The sequence below is a fragment of the Oryzias latipes genome, chromosome 10 (assembly GCF_053564925.1).
Source record: "Oryzias latipes strain Hd-rR chromosome 10, Olatipes_Hd-rR_3.1".
NCBI lineage: Eukaryota > Metazoa > Chordata > Actinopteri > Beloniformes > Adrianichthyidae > Oryzias > Oryzias latipes.
In genome coordinates, this window is record NC_136246.1 from 17,748,556 (window position 1) to 17,760,644 (window position 12,089).

At 37.0% G+C, this 12,089-nt stretch overlaps 1 protein-coding gene across 1 annotated transcript in view; it reads left to right on the forward strand.

Annotated features, from left to right (window-relative positions):
* The window catches only part of dock2 (dedicator of cytokinesis 2), an 87,876-nt gene that overhangs the window by 11,915 nt on the left and 63,872 nt on the right, over positions 1–12,089 (forward strand). Inside the window, exons 18-22 of the mRNA XM_023959129.2 lie at positions 4,265–4,362; positions 4,447–4,536; positions 4,801–4,901; positions 7,853–7,987; positions 11,850–11,958. Coding sequence (XP_023814897.1) covers positions 4,265–4,362; positions 4,447–4,536; positions 4,801–4,901; positions 7,853–7,987; positions 11,850–11,958 — 533 coding nt within the window. The remainder of the gene's footprint in view (positions 1–4,264; positions 4,363–4,446; positions 4,537–4,800; positions 4,902–7,852; positions 7,988–11,849; positions 11,959–12,089) is intronic.

Consider the following 12,089-nt stretch of genomic DNA (forward strand, 5'->3'; position numbering starts at 1 on the left):
AAAAGCACCTGCATTTTACAAGTCTAACCTACTAAGAAAGTTAGTGCTTCACTTACGATACAGCAATCTTCTCACAGTGAACTGTTCCAGTTCCATTACATCAATGATAAGTGAATGGATATTGGATGGATTTTGAAATTAAACTTTATTCACTTGGCTTGTCAGGTGACTCGGGCCGACTTTGCCCGAGGCTGACTTGAAACTGCCAAGCTGAGTCCAGGTTTACCTCCAGATGCCAGTTCAGGATGTGGCGTGCTGTGAAGTGGAGAGGTTAAAAGCTTTGCAGCTTGAGGCTTCAAAGACCTCCACGGTTTCTTGTAGGAAGCCAGCCTGCTGCCAACACTTACAGTTTATGTACATCTCCATGGTGTCAGGGGATTAAACACCAGTCAGGCATTCAGCCTGTGGGTGTTTTTTTTTGTTTTAACGAAAGTTTTTTTGTATGATTTATTACATTTTCATTCCAACATTCTCTGCATAATGAATCTATATCATAATGGAGCAAGTGTGATACTAATAAGTTGGAAGACATTGTTTCCATAGTAAGGAAATCTAAGGGAAAAAAAGCATGAAAAGTTTGAAATGTGCTGAGAAAAGTTGGAAGTCTGTAATGCTTTGGAGAACTCTGTTGTGTTTTTTGGTTAATGAACCAACACATGAGTGAAAAGATAAACTGCGTTTCAGGTCTAAACCTAAATCGTGAAGGAAAAACAGATGTCCATATTTTAAATTCTATTTTAAAGTTTATCTAGAGCTCCTATTATTGCTCATATTCATAGGTGGAGGTTTCATTTATGGACCTGGGCACTTTCTTATAAAAAGTATTCCCATTTTTTAAAGATGAAAATGACAAATGAGAAAGAAATGTAGTGTCAAACTGATTGATTTGTTTGCTTTCTGTCATTAACTGCCACCTCCTTTCTCATGCTCCCATTCACTATGCAGAACAGTCAGTCAAGAGTGATATTTCTCCCCGACCTACCCGAATGAGAAAAATCACAGGCTGGCTCTGCAGCCGATGGTGCATTATACAGTGAAAAAGACAAGGGGGATAGATATTCACCTCTGTCAGCTTGCTGCATAACGGCTCTTTCTCAAAAGTGCACACTTGAACACACGCACACGCACACACACACACACACACACACACCCACACACACACACACACACACACAGAACTATAATTGAAGGGAGGATGTCTGAAATTAAACCTGTCACATCAAAAGCTCTTAATTAACATCTTTTTGTGGAAAAGAAATAAGGCCAGAGTGAGGTGGTGGATTAGATGTTGGCTGTGTAACTGTTTTAGTTCAACAGGGTTGCAGTTTATTTAAAAGTCTGCAAATATGAGTTCAAACTACTTGGAGTGTCTAATTTTTGCATAAAAAAGAAAAATATATTAATAAAGTTTCTAATCAGAAAATTCTCCACAGCTAAAAATTACAATAATTCAAGTTCTTATTATTTACTAATCAACCAAGATTGTTAGTGACATTCTAGAAATACAAATCTTTTTATTTTTTTTTGGTTGGTCTTAGATTACAGCCAAGCGAACTTTGGTCCGGGACCAGGAACCACTGTTGGACCATCTTTCAAGGTGGTCTTAGTGCGTTTCCAATCGGACTGAGCTGCGGTTTGCTCTGAGTTTTTCTCAGTCTGAATAGGCTCCAGTCTAGGAGGGAGTGGAACAACTGGACCAAATAGGCCACTATTGCATGTATTATGAGAGGTAAACAGAACAGAAAGGAAGCAACCATAAGCTTTGGACAAACAAGGAGCAACAATGAGACACAGCAACTCCTTGAAATGTAGTTAGATGAATGCAAGCTCATTGAAACAACTATTAATGTGATAGACATTATTTCTCACACTGTTTTCCCGACAATCTATATGTCATAAACAGTTATCAGCATACCTTTATAGCCGTCGTCTCCTCAGTAACCGCCTTAAAGCATCCCTCCGCCTTACCAAAGTTGTAAGTAGAAAGTATTATACCTGACGTTGACACAAACATTCAAAATTGGTCAACGAAATACAAAGTTTGAATAAGTGAACTATCCCAACAGGGATTGCATAGCACAGGACTTCCATAGTTTCTGCCACTTGTTGATATGTCTCACCCGCATAATTTCTGGTCAATGACTGAAGAGATCTTTACTTATGTGTTTGTTTGTTTTTTACAAACTTTGGCTTGAAACAGAAATGTCCGGTTGAAAGCAGTCTGAATACAGACCAATGAAAAGGTTCAGAACTGGATCTGGACCAAATTAAGTGGACTCTGTCTGGACTAACTTTTTTTTCCAGTCAGAATACACCCTCAGGGATCTTGTCTATATAACACAAGGTAAATGGACTCGTGCAGATTCACTCCAGACAGTAAAAGTGCATGAGACACAGGTGCAGCACGACAGCTGTTTGTGAAGAAGCCAGTCCATCAGTATAATGAACATTATCCTGCAATATTAATCACCTTTACCTCCTGCACAAACAGCCCCACACACTCAGATGAAATGACTCCTGGGCATACTTCCTCCCAGGGTACGTTAGGGCCATCTACCAGATGTGCAACATGGCACGCTGTGTTAGAACTTACTGGACAGGGAGACCAATGAGCTGGCAGCACAGGGCAACCCCGCTGGCACAGAGAAATCTGTCTCATGTCCAGCTGCAGCAGAATTAATGACTAAAGATACAAACTTAAAGGCTCATTTTGATAAAGTGTCCAGATAAAAGGGGAAACACTTAACATCTTTCAGTGAGGGTTTTTTATTTTTGTTTTTTTATTTCCACTAGGCGTTATAAATGTGTCTGGCAGCCAGCATTTTGGTTTCCTCCAAAGAAAAATGTAGTAATGTCATCTTAAACCCCTTTCAGTGTAATTCCAGTAAGACCCTTTATTTATTTTATTTCCTTTTTGAACGATTAATGATTTTATCTTCCCATTTTTATCCCTTTATACATGTGCTACTTCTTTGATCTATTTTAAAAGTGTTCCCAGTGGTCTTTTAATTATGATTCTACAGTTTTTAGCAAGATTAAAAAAAATCTGTGTGGCAGTAGTTCATTAGAAATTTGCGAGTTGTGGGCACACCCACTGGTGTGGAGTAGGCCCTCCCCTAATTCCCATCATCCATCTGTTTAAACTCGTTCCCACTAGCTTACAGTATGTTTACAAAACCTGTGTCATTTTCTAGAACATAATTTCTGCAGAGTGGCAGTAGTTCATCAGAAATTTTCCTCAGAGTTGTGAATAGAACTGCTGGTGGGGGGGCAAGCCTCCATTCATTTCCCATGATTCCTTTGTTTATACCCTAACCTGCTAGCTTACAGCCCCTCACAATAACAACCTACAATACTGGTGCAAGAAAAATGGCGAGCAATACTGGAAGTATTCAGTCGTACAGTTTTGAGACAGATGCCAGCTCAGACAAGGAAAACAAGTGGATCTATTTGAATACAGATGGATGCATCCGACTGGAGTGAAGCAGGGAGCTTGTGACTTGCCATTGTAGCCTCTACGACACACCTATGGGCTTTTATCATCTGATTCTGATTTATAACAATTTAGATAAAGAAATGGTCAGAAATGCAATTTTAAGCTTAATTTGCTTTACAAACACCCTCCATCATGAAGTAATTGACACAATAACATGTTAAACACACAAAAAACACAATTTTCATTGGATTTGGTCTTTATATGATATACTTTGTTTCAAGTCAATAAATTAAGAAATCTAAAGTAAAGTCTTTTATTGTGAAATAAACTGGTAAAAAAAAAAGCGACCACAGCTGAACGTTTCATGTTGGATGTTATGAGGTGAAACGGTAAATGTTGGACAAGATTACAAGCATGAAAAAGTGAACCATCCTTCATTTACAAAATTAGACCAAAAAAAAAACACTGCCATAGCAGGACATCCTAAGAACTAACAGTCATAAAGTAAAGCTAAAATGCTAACAAAACAAAACAAAATTAGCAACCAAAAACAGAAAAACAAATACCCAAATGCAGTGACAAGGCTGAAGCACAAAGCATGACATCCAACTAAAATGAAATTGAACAAAATCAATAGACCTCAACTTCATTCTAAACTGTGGCCAATTTATTTTAAAGTAGATCAGCTAAGGATTAATCAGTGTTTATGGATGAGTAAACACATTTCAGTCATGTTATTAATCAACCTTGATTGTCATGAAGCATTTGTCTGACCAAAGTACTGTCTGTGGCAGTTAAACCAGAGATATTCTCTTTTCTTCTATTCAGTGGGCCTGTTGGGGCTGCTCAAATGGAGGACTAAACCCGAGTTCCTCAAAGAAAATTTGGAGAAACTCAAAATTATTGATGGAGAAGAGGTGGTCAAGGTGAGAGGTCATGTATTTAAGGTTGCCTTTGTGTGATTGTCCAATCTCATATGGTGACCTTTGCCTATTCTCTATTGTGTAAAGTTTCTGCAGGACACGCTTGATGCTTTGTTCAACATCATGATGGAACACTCCCAGACAGACGACTATGACATCCTTGTGTTTGATGCCTTGGTGAGTGCGTGGGGTGCCGGTTTACTGAGGAAATTGTATTTGAGGGGGATCTGACTCTGCATGTGTGCCTTGTCAACACACACAGCCAATTTCTTGATAAGCTGTCTCGAGACATGCAAATGTAGCCAGCTCATATTTTTCCCAAACAAGCATGTCTGTTAAATGACTGCACAGAACTTTCATCTGCCTTGTAAATGTTTTTTCTTTTTTGTGTTGTAAATATGTCACAGACTCTGTCCATCCACTCTCCCTCCTGTCTGACAGATATATATCATCGGGTTGATTGCTGACAGAAAATTCCAGCATTTCAACACTGTGCTGGAGGCCTACATCAAGCAGCATTTCAGCGCCACTCTGGCATACAAGTAGGTAACCTCTGGCTCCAGAGGTCATTTAAGAACTTTTCAACCCTGCTTTTACAGTGACTACTGCATCTGCAGTGCACCTGAAATGTGAGAATCATGGAAATGTAACTATGTACGCTTTAATAACTATTTTTAACACTACTGGTCTCTAAGATAAGGTATTTTAATGACAGTGGGACATAAAAATACTTCCAATTTCCTTTGAGTGACTGAAAACATGCAATTTGCAACTTTCACAATTAATGCAAAAGGAAATTTTAGCAAAGACAGTTTGTTTCTTTAAAATTGGTAAAATGTCACATCCCCTAGTGTGCACACAGCGACTCAGGAGATTAAATTACTCTAGAGTCAAACAGCTCAGAAATTTTGATTTATGTCACATACAGGCATCTCATTATAAAATAAATCAGGCAGTCTACAAAATTCTGTCGTATGTTTTTGATAAAAAAAAAAAGTTCAGAGAAAATCACCAAGTAACACAAAGCCTCTATCAGGATCATTAATTCTTTGTTTTCCAATTATGCAGACTAAATTGCCATTGAGAAAATAGTAAACAGCATTTTTCAAGGTCAGTTTAATCAGACCTGATGGCTTGAAAACAAGGACTTGACAATCTTGTTAGTGTCTTAGTGTCTCATGTGTATTATATATAAAAAGTGGGTAGAACATCTTTGTTGTAGAACAGTCGTACTGAAAACCGTCTGGTTTTGTTTTGTTCAAATGATTTAGTGAATTGAAAAAGTGTTTACTGATACCCCTTATGTCTACACTAAAATGGTCTTTCATGTGGTAGGATAGTTCTCCAAACTCTTGGCATGTTTTTGTGGAAAAAACATAGTTACACCATACATTTGCGATGTTTTAAACAGTTTAAAGGAAAAGCGAAAGTAAAGCATAAAAATGTGCTCTGAGAGACATGTGACACATCTGCGAAAGCATTATACCGTACTTCCCCTTTGCTTCACCCGAACAAAGGAAGTCAGACACACAACTTTTTGTTTTTGTGCATTTAGGTATTACTGTCAGTTGTTCTATGAAAAATCACTTTTTAGGCACACCTCATCAAGCATTTTCACTTGTAGACAGTTGGTAAAGGAGCCTAACCTTTTTGTTGAGTGGGAGGAGAAATGGTGTGAAATCTGCAGTCTATCCAGCTGTAAAAGCAGTTTAATCATCCTCTCCATTTGTTTTTGAAAGTTTGCCAAGCTGAAAGTGGACATTGATGATGATCACATATTTGATCCACTCTTGCAGTACCTTCTGTTATACAACCTCAATACTTACTTTCATCAAAAAAGTGTAAGTTACAGTTATTTCTTAGATGTTTCAATAGTATTTAACATGATAACTACAGTCAGGTGCGTGTGAGAAAAACACTTTCTTTTTTTCGTAGCTTCTTATTGTGGCTTAGACCTTTTCCTGCAAACATTTTAGCTAGTTTTCATTGGTGTGTTAGTTTTATTTTACCCTAGTTTTTTTTGTTGTTTCCTGACAGCTGCACTTTGATCAAATCTTCCTTCACTTGAGAGTTTTCTATTCTGGTTATGGTCTTTGCATTTGGAACTCTTGTAGAAAGGATTTTCTGCAGTCTGCTATGATCTCCAGCCATGTTTGAACCCTGACTGTGTTCAGTTTGCTCTTGTTTTATTCCTTTTTACACCCTGCTGTTTATGCTCCTCGTATATCATGCTTTTTTCTAAACACTGCTCCTTTGCTTACTCCCTGCTTTCAGGTTTTAACCTGTGCTTAATCTCTCCTTTGTGGAATAAATCAGACCTATTGGATTATTTCTGGCTGTGTTCTGTGCTTGTAGACCTATATCTTGTTAAAGTATCTTATTATGAGTTGTGCTGGATTCCTTAGTTTTCTATAGGAGATGTGGAGAGATTTACAGGACCTGAGACAAATTATCAAATACATTTTTTGTGGTTGATTTAACAAAACCCAAACAGACTGGCTTATTATTTCTCCCCCTTTTCCTAAAGAAATTGTATTTGTTATCAGTGTGAAGGAAACTTCTGCTTGAGTCTCCATAGTTGCCACTGCGCAAAACCTCTAAGTATTGCTTTGTGTCTATCATCATTTTTCTTCTATTTGGCACCAATAAAAAGTGTATTTCTATTCTTGGTGATTCTGATTTAAAATAAGAGGAGTAAACAGAAGTGACCTCTTCCTGCACGCTTACTGCGATTTTATGCTTAGTAAATGTGTTTCCATGCATACCGCACCCTACCTTCTTTCTAGGTTTCCTCTTTTCCTCTTTTACATTATTTATCTCTCCCTGTATCATCAATCCTTCTTGTGCTTGTTCTGGTTTTCACCCTTTTTAGAGGGTCACAAGAGCTTATCCTCCATCAGCTTAGGTGGCTGTTACGATAAAAACCCTAAACTACTTCTCAGATTCTAAGCTGCTCTACAAAGAATAGAAAAACTTCAGAGAAAAGTGGAGAAAAAACTTTGGCAAGGCTTTCACGCAACCCCTTGCCAGAAAGAGCAATTACAGCTCATGTTTGAGTTTTTTTAGGATAATTGGCTATTTTTTTGTATTTTTGCAAATTAGTCTGGACATTGTAACTCTTTGCCTCCCATCCAAGTTGTATTGTAGATGACTAATATTTCCTGTCTAAACATCTTTTTACCCCCTTATAGATATGAATGCAAACAAAAATGTCTTACAGGTACATTTGTCAGGGTATAAAAATGCTGGGCTGTAATTCCAGTGCAAGATCTCCTCCTGTCCATCTAGTTCTCTTGTTCTTTTGCTCCCACTTGGCTGCATTTAATCTTTCTGCTCTACGGAAGTGAAAAATGGAGTCTGTGATTAACTTTACAACCTGTGGGACGTCAGGAAAGGAATACAATTCTGTCTGAGTGATTTTGATTAACTTCTGGAATGCTTTCTTTTCTCTCTATGGCTTACTCCCTTTTTGCTTCGCATCACTCTCTTCCAGGAAACTGATGTCCGTTCTGAAGAGATATCTGGACGTGTCCAGTCGAGGAGAACAGTGTGAGCCTATCCTCCGAACCCTCAAAGCCCTCGAGTACATCTTCAAGTTCATTGTTCGCTCACGCATGCTTTATTCCCAGTAAGTGTGATTTTTGTTGACAATTCTTTGCGATAGTAAGCACTTCCCATTTTAGTTTTTAGATTGTCTTGTTGCAAAAAGCAGATGTGTCCAAAATCCAGTGACTTTGAATGGCTAAATGTTAGTTTTGGCAGCAATCTGAGAAGAGGCTGCTGATGACAGCACTGACATTAGAAACAGATGTTGATGATGATGTGCAGCCGCTAAATGAGAGCAAATTACAGGGGAAGACTGCTGAATTGGCAGCCAGCACAAAAAGTCAATGTTCCAACAGGAGAGATGACCACAAGGTTGAGATGGCGGCACTTCATGGAATCATTTCTGTCCTGAAATTGGTACTAACACATCTGACACAGTGTTAGGTGCTATCACTTGGTCACAATGATGTCTAGACTGTTGGGGATGTCTTGTTTATTTATGTCAGATGCTCTAATAATCTTATTTTCTGTAATTTAGCTCAATAATCCGACCTGTTTTTAATACTTCAATATATTACTGAGAAATGTCAACTGTGTTATAAAGGAGATAAATGGTCTAAATGGATTCTAATTTCAGAGGAGATGTGGAAAGACTGGAAAACAATTTTGTAACAAAAACAGACTGAAAGATTTCCCAAAGTAAATGCATTGTTGCTTTATAATACTGCTAAAAACCACTAATTTTGGCTTAGGATATCATTATACCCTTTTTACAAACTGAATATTTTATAGGTGGATTTTTATTTCACGTCATGTTCAGGTTATATAAATCAATCTATTAGTTGTTTCTCTATTCAGCGAATAATAAATTATTTCTTATCGGTTTAATTTTATCATTTGTACATATGTAGACACTTGCAATGGCTCCATATATTTGTCAACACTGCTAAATATAAATGTACATATCAGTTCCTTGCATGAGCTTTAATCTCTAACAGACAGAGCTTCCATTGACCAATAACATATTTTGAGTCGCGAGCCGTTTTTGAATTTTAAACTTCGTTTTCCTGCAATAGTCCCACTCTGATCGTCTTTTGATCTATTATAAAAAATGTTCCCAAGGGTCTTTTAATTATGATTATGCCATTTTTGGCCAACAAAAAAAGTGTTTTCTTGGACAGTTTCTGCAAAGCGGCAGTAGTTCATTAGAAATTTGCCTGAATTGTGCAAGGGAGCATTAGTCTGGAGTAAGCCTTACCTCGTTTCCCTTGATACCTTTGTTGTTCTCTCCTGCTAGCTTACAGCCCCTCACACCCCTAACCCAACATTACCAGTGCAACAAAATGGAAAGCATTAATTGAGCTATCTAGCTCTACAGTTTTAAGTCAGATGCAGCTCGGATGAGGAAAACAAAGTCGCACATAGAATCTAGTTGTCTCAAGAGTTGATACAACAGAATGGAACGGAGCAAGGAGCTTGTGGATCGTTTACAGAATCAGCTGTGTCACAGCATGTTATTTCCAACTGCATTTTTTCATCTGCTCCTGATTCCCCACAATTTGAATAAAGAAATACAAAAAAAAGGAAAGTAAAGATGCATTTTCTTTTTTTATGTCCTCCATCATTAAAAAAAAGTCAACAAGAAAATGTTAAAAACAATTTCATTGGCAACGAGAAGCCTTCATCTTCATCACCATCAGAACTGGCAAGAATTAATAGTTAAGTAGGTGCTATTGAAGATTTATTAGCCTCTGGAAATGCCCTGCATGCTCATGCAAAGGTTAGGAGTGGATAATGTTTTCTTCAAATACATGCAAGCCTTGCATTCTAACCTTTAATCCAGCCTCAACCTTTCAGTGTTAGTTTCACTCTATATTCTATATTCACTCTATATAATCTAGACCTATCACTATGGACAGAAACTCCAAATGTTGTGTCAAAAAAAACAAAAATATAATTTTATTTTTTATTAAAATAGTAGCTGCTTCTCCCAAATGTAAAAAAAAAAAAACCTTATCTTTTTTACATTTAAATAGAGAATAATCAAATATTCTAGTAGCTAGACAATATTTTTTATGTGAAATTTTATGCTAAGATGTTTTGATTGCTATAAATGATTTGGGAGAGAAAAAAAGGCATCATTTTTTGTAAGATGCACTACCATTACACACAACCACAACCATAAAAAATCAAATAAAGCATATTGTTGTTGTTTACTCACTTTAAAGCAGATGTTTCTAATCTGCTTTGCAGGCTTAAAGAAACAGTGTATGAAGTATTGTAGCCTGTCGCACTCTTCATTATTGAAGAAAGGGGGAACAGTTGCCAAATACTTTCAAAAATAACTTGAAATGGATTTAAACTTTGTTTAAATATACAAGATGAAGTCCGTAATTGTAATGGATTTGATTAAAAAAAATATCATATATTTTTAAATATATTGTATTTTAAAAAAATATAACTGTTTGCTAGTCTTTGCTAAAGCAAAATCTGCATTTTTTGTTTGACTGCATTTTATCCACAGGGGCCAATTTCTGCAATGGTTGTTTAAAAACGTGATTTTATTGAAATAAAAGGGCACACGTGACAAAGGTTTTTCTGTGCTTTATTTCCCAAGGCGACCACTTCCCAACAGACTGTCACTGTCACACGTATTTGTTCCTCCTTTTTTTTGCATTGACGGTATTTTCTGAAACAGGTTTCTGAGTGGAGATCTGCATGTTTTATTTGTTCTACTCTGCACTGCAATATGCATGCAAATGTTTTGAAAGTCTTATGAAAAGTTCTTTCCTTTCTGCATTCTTTTTAAACATATATTTAATCTTCATCAGTCACAAGTTACAACACTTTTACTCAAATGCACAACTGACCATTGTCATTAATTCTGATACATCCAAATGTCTCTCCACCCTTGAACTTCAATGGATGAAGTAGGACAATGCCTCTGTAATCATAACTAGACTTTGCAGTGATAATACCTCTGTTGCTGCTTAATCTCTCCACAGACAGTATTTGCTGTATGGTACACACTAATCCATTTGTCTAGCTAGCACTTGCAATTGTAATTAACAAATGCACAGCACAAGATAGGGAGGGGAAGGAATCAAGAGATGGATGCAAAACATTTGCTGGGGGGATTTAATGGCTGGTGGTAGGATGTGCAGCAGCTTTAATGTGAAGCGAATAGCAAAAACAACCATAACCTAGTTTTTGTTAAATTACAGGATGCTGTGATTAAAGAATGCAGTTCTATTTAATATAGATGTCATGTCAACATAATACTGTGCTTGCTCAGTGCCACTCTGTAATGATATTTCCTCCTCCGATTCCAAGTTTGCAGCATCCTTTTTAAGGGATAATGTCACACTTCCATTTGAAGACAAGATTTTAAGTGTTGTTAGGGAACAGAGACAGTGTGAAAGAGTTATTCCTAGTTCAAGGACTCATTTTTTTCTGCATGGAATAAAAAAAGGAAACTGTCAGGAAAAAGATTAATGTCAAGATGGGATAGACTTTTCTGTTCTTAAGGTAGGCTGGATGTTTAAAGCCAGTAATGATGTTATGTAAAGGGCTAACAATCGACTTCTGTAATTACATATGTGTTGTTAAAAGAAAGTTATAAAAACATAGCTTTACAGTTTAAAAAAAAACGTAGATTAGGGAATATTTCACAACTGATGATCCAAACCATTTATATCATAAATGAAATATTACAAGTAAAAAAAGGTCACAAAACTTAATTAAAGCCCCTAAACAATTATATTTCTACTGCTTTTCCACATTCGCCATCAGTGATTATTTACCACACTTGTTGCTTGGTTTCATTTTATTTTCCTGAGGGATTCTTGTCGTTCCACCCACCTGGCTGATCGAGACACATTGTGCAGTCCAGCATTCTTCCATTTCCCCATTGCATTTTTATTCATTTCCGTCTCCTCTCCCAGACTCTACGAGGGAAAAGAGCAGACCGATTTTGAGGAGTCACTGAAAAGGCTTTTTGAGTCAATTAACAACTTGATGAGAACAGATTACACCACCACGCTTTTGCTCAGGGTAAGCCATGCGCTTATTTTGTAAATGTTTCCCAACAAGAACTTATACTTTCTTATAGCATTTCTTTTCATTTCTTCCCTCTTAACCCCTACATCACCCCCTACATTTGTTTTCCCTAACTTTTTTAGTAT